The 9,783-nt window shown below is 34.6% G+C and overlaps 1 protein-coding gene across 1 annotated transcript in view; it reads left to right on the plus strand.

Annotated features, from left to right (window-relative positions):
• WRN (Werner syndrome, RecQ helicase-like) overlaps positions 1 to 9,783 on the plus strand; it is a 136,589-nt gene that overhangs the window by 105,359 nt on the left and 21,447 nt on the right. Inside the window, exons 27-29 of the mRNA XM_008585463.1 lie at positions 766 to 841; positions 1,061 to 1,173; positions 3,071 to 3,185. Of these exons, the coding sequence (XP_008583685.1) occupies positions 766 to 841; positions 1,061 to 1,173; positions 3,071 to 3,185 (304 nt within the window). The remainder of the gene's footprint in view (positions 1 to 765; positions 842 to 1,060; positions 1,174 to 3,070; positions 3,186 to 9,783) is intronic.

Here is a 9,783-nt window from a genome sequence, read left to right on the forward strand (position 1 = left end):
GTCTGAATTCTTGCAACAGAGAAATTTATAAACATTTCTTAAATGCCAAACATGTTCTCCCCCTTCTCCCAAGAAGCAAGAATTTTAAATTTGACATCTTTTCTATAGGCCATTCTATACAATTTCATTTTTATAAACTTTTCTACTTACAATTAATTTATCAATGAGAAGTGCCTCTTGTAGAAATTGATTTTCTATCTAGTTGGCTGCCTAGCACCTTTCATGTTGTTTGCTCATTGGGTGTTTTTTCTCCCTCTTTTGAGGAGTCAAAAACAAAATGACTTCTTTTGCCGTATTTTTGATCGTTTGATTTTGAAGAAAATTCTGAATAACTTGATTAATCCCTTGCTGATGTTCCCCACCAACCAAAAATCAGTGATGTCAGTGAACAACAAATGTTCATAGACCGTATAAAAACCTGTTATAACCAATATGTTAAAAAAAGTTATCTTCGGAATGGATAAGAAGTGTTTTCTTTGAAAGCGTTTGGTTAAGGAGGAGAATAGACAAATGCTGTTTTTAAGTACATCAATTTCGTGTTGAGCTCAAATTACAATTTTAAGTTTACCATTATAATGAATGTATTTGATCCAAAAATGTTTAAAATCTGTGCTAATGTCATTTTAGTAACAAATTACCTTACAGTTATTATGAAGAGTAAATGTTAGTACTGACTTGTAAAGTTACTCTCATTTTAGGGGTGATAAAAAAAGTTAACTAGGAGAAAGAAAAACTTTTATTATTTATTTCTTTTAAATATTTTAGTATCATGGTGCAATCACCAGGAAAGTGTTACAGTTCCTCAAAACCTGTTATTTCAGCCCAGGAACAGGAGACTCAGGTAAGACTTGGTAATTCATTTATGAGAAGATAGTTACAATTCCGTGCATGTTTAAAATTTTGTTACCAGCATTTTAAAAATCATTCCTTAGCTGAGAGTCTGAGATAGTTTGTTTATTTTCTTCTTAGGGGAAAATGTGATATCTGAAGCACTAAAAATAAAGGACTGGATTTTTCTAAGTACCTTAAAAAAAGTATTGTTTTTTTTCTTTTTGCTCAGACTACGTTATATGGCAAATTGGTAGAAGCTAGGCAGAAACATGCCAGTAAAATGGATGTTCCACCAGCTATTCTGGCAACAAATAAGATACTGCTAGATATGGCCAAAATGAGGTAAACTATCTTTGTATACATTCTGATTTATTTTCTTATAACATAATAGATTCATAAAATATATCATTAAGTGATAATAGACCATGGCTTCAATTGTCACATCTGTGAGGTGACTCCCACATCTCCCATGCTGCTATGCTGATCTCTTTGCTGAGCTTTAGTCCTACGTTTCTTATGAATGAAAATCAGCTTCGTTTTCAGCAATCAGATTCAGTATAAATACGCTCTAACTCATTGGCTATCCACCCTCCAAACACACACTTCATCCAAATGCCAAAACTCCTTTTTGAATTCTTTATTTTTGCTAGTCATACTATCACATTCCTAATTACACGTGTTTAAAATCTCTAATGTTATTTTCACTCCTCTAACATATATATCCTTCTTCCTCTTATTTAAATGGTTTTCAGAACTTTTTGTTTAAATGTTCCATGTAAATCTGTCTATACCTTCCTGCCTCTTCTTAGTGACACTGTGTTAGTTAAGACCATTTATCCTCGGCCTGTTGCAAAAGCCTAACTGTGCTCTCTCTCTCTTGCTCTCTCGCTCTCTAGCTCTCTTCTCTCTGTCTCTCTCTCCATCTGATATATGAGTACCAAATTCATCTTCCTTTATCATATTGTACTTCTGCTTAAGTGGTTTCTCACTGTCTTAACTTGTTTAAAATTCAAGACCCTCCATTTATGGCCTTAAACCTACTTTTCCATCCAAGTCACATAATTTGGAATGGTTTATCTTACCTGGATTGTTTACCATTTGTTGAAAACTCCTTTTCAACTTCCATTTATTTAGTTACATTGTAGTTTCCTTGATTCCTCAAAACTCCTCTTAAGAAATCCTTCAGGATCTAGCTTTATTATTATTTCCTCCATAAAGTCTTTCATGGTTTTATCAGCAAGGTAATTCTTCTACTTTGAATTCATAAAGGACTTTTAGATGAGTTTTAAAGATGCTTCCATAGCACACAATGCTTTATTTTACTTTTTTTAATTAGTGGTAGACATGAATTATATATCTTCTAAATTTTAAACTCTGTGAATAAAGATATTAGTCCCTCATCTCTTTGTGTCTCCCACAGCAGCTAGCATAATGCCTAATAAATACTAGCTGGGCAATTAATATTTGGAAAAAATTATTTCCAAAGAATAGTTGCTTGGTAGTTGTATTCATCATTATGCTTTCTTTTAAAAAATTATTTATATCACCAAAGTTTACCAAATAGATGTTGCCTTAGTGCAAAATTTTCTAATGATATTACACAGTGCCTATATCTTACAATAGTTATTTAATTAAAAAATAAATATTCTAAGACCACACTTTAATATTCAGAGAAGATATTTAAGGAAAAAGACTAATCATTAGATCAGCAGATTTTTAGAAAGAAGATGTCATATGGTCTCTTGGATATTAGACCCAATAAGAAATACTGAATTAAAAGCCTAAAGTAGTAAACAGTTTTACTGTTACAGGTAAACACCTTGCAGAAGAAAATAATGAATAAGACTTTCTTCTGAAAGTTTCTTAGCCTCTTAATTATCCTCAGTTAGATACTCATAGTTTCCTTTTTATTTCTATAAAGAAATAAAATCAGTATTAGTGAAACATTAGGTGTTCACCTGTTCTTTTATAATAATGGCCTATTTACCAGTTTGTACTGTGTTTTTGTGGTGATGGAGGGAGTATTGTTTTTATTCTTAAATTGTTAAAACAGCAAATCTTTAAATAATGGAAAGCAAAGAAAGAACTTATAAAGCGTGATTGCTTGTATTAGACATTGTTTTGGTTGTTGGAAAAAAACGTTTACTGAATTATGTCAGTATGAAGCTGAACATCAGCTATATGGCTAGAGTGATACTGTTTCAGTGATTTCTTGACTTTTTTTTCCCCCCAACAACAGACCAACTACGGTTGAAAATGTAAAAAGGATTGATGGTATTTCTGAAGGCAAAGCTACTATGTTGGCACCTTTGTTGGAAGTCATCAAACATTTCTGCCAAGTAAATAGTGTTCAGGTAAAATATTGTTCTTTGCAGGAGCTCTTAGAGAATATGCATTTTTTGACCATTTCAAAAGCACCCTTCAAAAGTAACATTTTCTCCCTTTATTTGCATTTCTATACTGACATTTAGAAAATGAATTCAAATCGTTTCTACAGTAAATTGTAAAAACATGTTAGTTATCTACTTTTAAAGATGATACTAAAGTAGTTGTCCTGGCCGTTCATAAGACATATTTCTATTTTACTGGTAAGTTTTGTTTTTAAATTTGAATAAGTATTATATTTTAGGGTGATAAATTCTAATTTTTACTTTCAAATGTGGTAGTTAGAAATTAAAGCTACAAAGTTATTCTTGCTATCAGTTTCTAAGGAGCTCAGCCACTTTGTTTTTCTTACTGTTTGGCATATTCTGTAATTACTTTTCCCTTCCAGTTAATGCTGTCTTATCGTATTAAGTAGATTTCATGTTATTCTCTTCAGTCTTAATCGTGTTTTATAAATATCATTTATTACTTCTTCCTCCACCCTTACACACAGACTCTATGCTGTACACTCCAGCACAGAAGGTAAGGGAGTATGAGGTAGTGGAAAGACTATTGGACTCGCAGTTAGAGAATCAGAATTTTAATTTTTCTGTAGTTTACTTCACGAACCTGAACATGTTCTTTAACTTCTTTTAGTCTCTGTTTCTCATCTGCACAATGGAAATACTTCCCCATATCAAGGAAACAATAGATGATATTAGAAAGATAGAAGACATGAGATGGTTATAAAAAGTTGGAAGAGTTAAAAATATGCAAGGCAATAAAAGGGATTGTTTTTTACTTCTTAGAATCTCCTGTAAGCTTTGGGCAGGCACAGCTGGATCCTGCTTTAGAAAAATTCTCTTAACTATAAGTATAAAACTTTTCTGATTTTTGTATGTAGCACTTCCCTATTTTGATATAGAATGTTTTGGCAGCTTTCACCCTTTATTTTTCATACTCTTATACCAGACATTATGTGAAAATTCCTTGTATTTCATATTGGACATTTTGAAAATGAAATTGTAATGTCTTAATGGTTTGATGAAGAGTACCATACCTACTAGCGGTAATTGAATGAACTCCCTCTGGACAATTGACAGTAGTATCTTCTTTCATGAACCACTGTATTATTTAATAATGAATGCAATAGCCTGCCCAGCTCCCTTTTAGGAGATGACACCGAAGATAAACACTCCAAAAGATAGTTAATGAAACCTTTTTGAGCCTTTCAGATAGAGAAAATGACTGCTAATTCTTGTGGTTAGGAATTATACTAGGACTATTCTGCAGTTGAAACTCTTTATTAAAGAAATACATTAATAAACTTTAATGTTTATTAAGCCAGCTTTGTTATTCACCACCTTCATAAAGTGTTTAATATTTTTATTTAAAATTTTGAACTAAAGAAAGCAATACCTGGGGTCCTAGGCAAGAGCTAAGGGCAGCTCTCTCCACCTGGAGGCAGGCAAGGGAGCAACGCCTGGGGTCCTAGGCAAGGAGCTGAGGGCAGCCCTTCCACCCAGAAACAGGCAAGAGAGTATGCCAAAAACACCACTTCCACATGGGTGGCCCACCACAGCCACCACCACAGCCACTGCTGCCGCAAAAGAGACTTGAAGCTACAGCAGCAGCCACAGCTATGGTACAAGCAACCTGCCAGACACGTGACTGCATTGACACAAGGAGAGTCACCAGTGGAGACCAGAGAAAGATGACATCTCTCTCCTCAAAGCCCTCTTTAGAGTAATGAAAGAAGCAACTACTTTACCAGATTAGCAGACATCAAAATAGAGATACTAGAAATAAACATAGAGATACTAGAAATATGAAAACACAAGAAAATATGACACCACTAAAAGAATACAGTAATTCTCAAGTACCAGACCCTATAGAGCAGGAAACCCTGGAAATGACTGAAAAGGAATTCCAAGCAACCATCTTAATGAAATTCACTGAGATATGAGAAAACTCAGTTAGGCAACATAATTAAAAAAGAAAAAAAGGGCCGGCCCGGTGGCGCACTCGGTAGAGTGTGGCACTTGGGAGCGCGGCGTCGCTCCCGCCGAGGGTTCGGATCCCATGTAGAGACCGGTCCGCTCACTGGTTGAGCGTGGTGCGGGCGCGACACTGAGGGTTGCGATCCCGTTGCCGGTCGTGGTACAGGCGCGACACCAAGGGTTGTGATCCCGTTACCGGTCACGAAAAAAGACAAGAAAAGGAAAAAAAAAAAAGAAAAAAAAAAGTCCATGATATGAAGGAGGAAATTTACGAAGAGATTAATATCATAAAAAAAATGTAGCAGAACTAATGGAACTGAAAGATTCACTCAACAAAATAAAAAAACACAACTGATAGCTTAAACAGTAGGCTTGGAGAAGCAGAAGAAAGAAATTTGTGATCTTGAAAAGAGTCTTTTTGAAATAACTCAGGCAGACAAAAGAAGGGAAAAAGAATTTTTAAAAATGAAGACAATCTACAAGAGCTAACATACAAACTTAAACACACAAACATTCAAATCATGGGTGTTCCAAAAGGGGAGAAAAAAGGGAAAGGCATGGAAAACCTATTTAATGAAATAATAATGGAAAACTTCCCAGGTATAGGGAGAGACATAGACCTTCAGATCAAGGAGGCCCAGAGATCCCCAAACATATTCAACTCAAAAAGATCCTCTCCTTTGGGCCGAGCCCGTGGCGCACTCGGGAGAGTGCAGCGCTGGGAGCGCAGCGACGCTAACGCCGTGGGTTCGGATCCTATATAGAAGTGGCCCGTGCGCTCACTGGCTGAGTGCCGTGAGGGCGACACCACACCAAGGGTTGCGATCCCCTTACCGGTCATGAAAAAATACAAAAAAAAAAAAAGATCCTCTCCAAGATGCATTATAGTCAAACTGGCAAAGTTCAAAAAGACAAAGAGAGAATTTTAAAAGAAGCAAGAGAAAAGTATCAAGGCACCTGTAACGGAGCCTCTATCATACCAACAGCAGACTTTTTTTTTTTTTTTTTTCTTTTTTTTTTCCTTTTTGTCTTTTTTCATGACCGGCAATGGATCGCAACCCTCAGTGTCGCGCCCGTACCGGACCAGGACCGGCAATGGGATCGCAGCCCTCGGTGTTGCCCCCGCACCTCGCTCAGCCAGTGAGCGGCCGGTCTGTATGTGGGATCCGAACCCTCGGCGGGAGTGCCGGCGCGCTTCCCAAGCGGTGCACTGTAGCAGTGCGCCACCAGCCGGCCCATACTTTTCAATAGAACTGTACAGATGAGAAGAAAACAGGATGATATCAAAATACTAAAAGGAAAAAACTGCCAGCCAAGAATACTATACCCAGCAAGGTTATCCTTCAGAAATGAGAAGAAAATAGTGTATTTTCCAGACAAAAACTGCAGGAGTTCACCACTACACAACCAGCCCTATAAGACATCTTCAAAGAAGTCCTGCATCTGGACCCAAAAAACAATAATCACTACCACAAATAGACAAGAAAGAACAAAACCTACTGGTAGAACAAAAATGCAAATGAGCAGGAGAAAGAAACTAAATCTTACCATCACAAAAAACCATAATGACAATGTAATAATGCCCCTGCTTTATTTCTGATTTTAGTAATTTTGGTTTTATCTCTTTTTTTTTGGTTAGTCTAGATAAAGGCTTGCAAATTTTGTTGATTTTTTTATAGAATCAACTATTGGTTTTGTTGATTTTCTGTATTTTTTAATTTCTTATTTTATATATTTTATATATTTCTGTTGTAATCTTTGTTGTTTCCTACTTACATGTGCTTTTGGTTTAGTTTGCTCTTTTTCTATTTTCTTAAGGTAGAAATTTATATTACTGATTTGAAATTTTCTTATTTTTATTGTGTTTGCAAGTATAAATATTCCTCTAAGCACTGCATTAACCCTGTGTGCTACAAATTTTAATATATTGTGCTTTGCTTTTTTTTTTTTTTTTTTAATCTCAAAGTACTCTCTAATTTCCGTGATTTTTCTTTTTACTCATTGTTTATTTTAGGAGTGTTTTTAAATTTCCACCAATTTGTGAGTTTTCTAAATTTCTTCTGTTATTTTTGTCAGACAACATATTTTCTATGATTTTAGTCTTTTTAAATGTATTAAAACTTGTTTTATGGCCAAAAAAGTGAAAAAAAAATATACTAAATCTTAAATATTGTCATAATATAAATCAAAGTTAATAAATACGACAACGTGAGTATTAAACCCCTTAAGATGGCCATTTAGGAAAAATATGCTAAAATCATTTCATAGAAATAAATTTTAGGAAATTATGAGTTATACTGGCAAATCCATAAAGATTTTATTATTTATGGGACAAAATGATATCTGTAAATGTGCAAGTAAAGTGTTTAATAATATCTAAAACACTTGGCAAAGTAATTTGAAATAATAATGTCAGGAAGGTAGGGCAAGAAATTATCCTAGTAAGCAAAAGTCTAATAAAATTATACTCTATGTAGATAAAAGAACTATATGAACAGAGAGTGATCAATTCTGGAAACATATAAATAGGAAAGGCATAAAGAAAAAAGTAAGCAGAGCCTATGTAAGCACTATTCAGATGAGAATATATTTTAGCTGACTAGATTTGAATATTATTGTTTAGTGGGCAAGGAGACTGCCTCCACCTACCTTTGTTACTAACAGACTATTTAATAAGCTACCAGAAGTTTCCTTTTTATATTCCAAGCTTCTTAAACAACTTTCAGGTAAGTTGGCTTCCCATGCAGCTTTTTTATAGGACAGAACACACTAGTTGGGCCAGACGAAACTTTCAAGTTATATGCCTCACTATAATTAATGAATTTGCTTTCTAATAAATATGCTTATATTTACACACATACGTATATATAAAACCAAATTCACATGGGTGGATAATGCAGATCTCCTCCCCCACACACAACTACTCTGTAACAAGTCAAATCACACATTTAAAACTGCGAGGATGACCATGACAAATTCCAGTGCAGGGACCATTCTGATCAGCCACCTAGGCTTCCCCAGAAAATCTCTTATTCTGTCTTGTTGCATGCTTTCTAAAAACCACAAAGCATGGTTCTTCTGAAGCTTTAAAACATATAACTCAGAAACATATAACACCTGGCTGTGTTTTATTTAGTGTTTTCTTTTATTATATGCTCAGAACATCAAATCCCCACTGTTTGGGTATTTGATTGAAATTTTCTTTTGTGTTGATGTGAGAGTATACCTCTGAGATTCTTACATATGCAAAACAAAATCCCAAAAAGGAATTTGAAAACACATTTTATCACTTTGGGTCAGATAATTCAAATTCTAAAATTAGGCATTATACATAGCAATTTGGCAAGAGGAAGAAATAAAATGCGTCCAGATTGGAAAGGAGAAAGTCAGATTGTTGCTGTTTGCAGATACCGTGAACCTATATATAGAAAACTGTAAAGACTCCACCAAAAAATTATTAGAACTAGTAAAAGAATTCAGTAAAGTTGCAGGATATGAAATCAACATGTAAAAATTAGTAGTGTTTCTATATGCTAATAGTGAACTATCTGAAAAAGAAATCAAGAAAAGGATTCCATTTAAAGAGGACATAAATAAATGTAAAGATAGCTCGTGTTCATAAAGCAAGTTAGCCATATTATCCAAAGTGATCTACAGATGTAATGCTATTCCTTTCAAAATACCAATGATCTTTTTCACAGAAATAGAGAAAAGAATCCTAAAATTCATGTGGAACCATAAAAAACCCCAAATAGTCAAAGTAGTGCTAAGCAAAAACAACAAAGCTGGAGATGTCATACTATCTGACTTCAAAATATGCTACAAAGCTGTAGTAAGTAGAACAGCATGTAGTAAATAGAATAGGTACTAGCACAAAAACAGACACATAGGCCAATGGAACACAGTAGAGAGCCCAGAGATAAAATCACGTACCCACAGCCAACTCAGTTTTGATAAAAGTGCCAAGATACACATTAGGGAAAAGACAGTCTCTTTAATAAATGGTGCTGGGAATATTGGATATCAACATGAAGAAGAATGAGAGTAGACACCTACCTCTCACCATATACAAAAATCAACTCAAAATTGATTAAATATTTAAAATGTAAAACCTAAAACTGTAAAACTACTACAAGAAAACATAGGGGAAATGCTTCATGACATTGGGCAAAGATTTTTTAAATAAGATCTCAAAAGCACAGGCACCAAAGCAAGAATAGACAAATGGGATTACATCAAACTAAAAAGCTTTTTCACAGTAAAGGAAACAATCAACAGAGTGAAGAAACAACTTACAGAATGGGAGAAAATATTTGTGAACTATAATCTGCCAAGGGGTCAATATACATAATATGTAAGGAACTTAAACAATTCAAGAAAAGAACCCCAAATAATCCTATTAAAACGGGTAAAAGTCCTTAATAGACATTTTTCAAAAGAAGACATGCACATGGCAAACAGTTATATGAAAAAATGCTCAAGAAGATATAACAACTATACTTTTATGAAGTTGTTACAACAAGCAAACGGAAAGGACATTCTTGGGGGGGAGGGGAGAGAGGGGGGAGGGGGGGAGGTGTCGGTGATG

Source organism: Galeopterus variegatus, unplaced genomic scaffold (assembly GCF_000696425.1).
Source record: "Galeopterus variegatus unplaced genomic scaffold, G_variegatus-3.0.2 Scaffold3581, whole genome shotgun sequence".
NCBI lineage: Eukaryota > Metazoa > Chordata > Mammalia > Dermoptera > Cynocephalidae > Galeopterus > Galeopterus variegatus.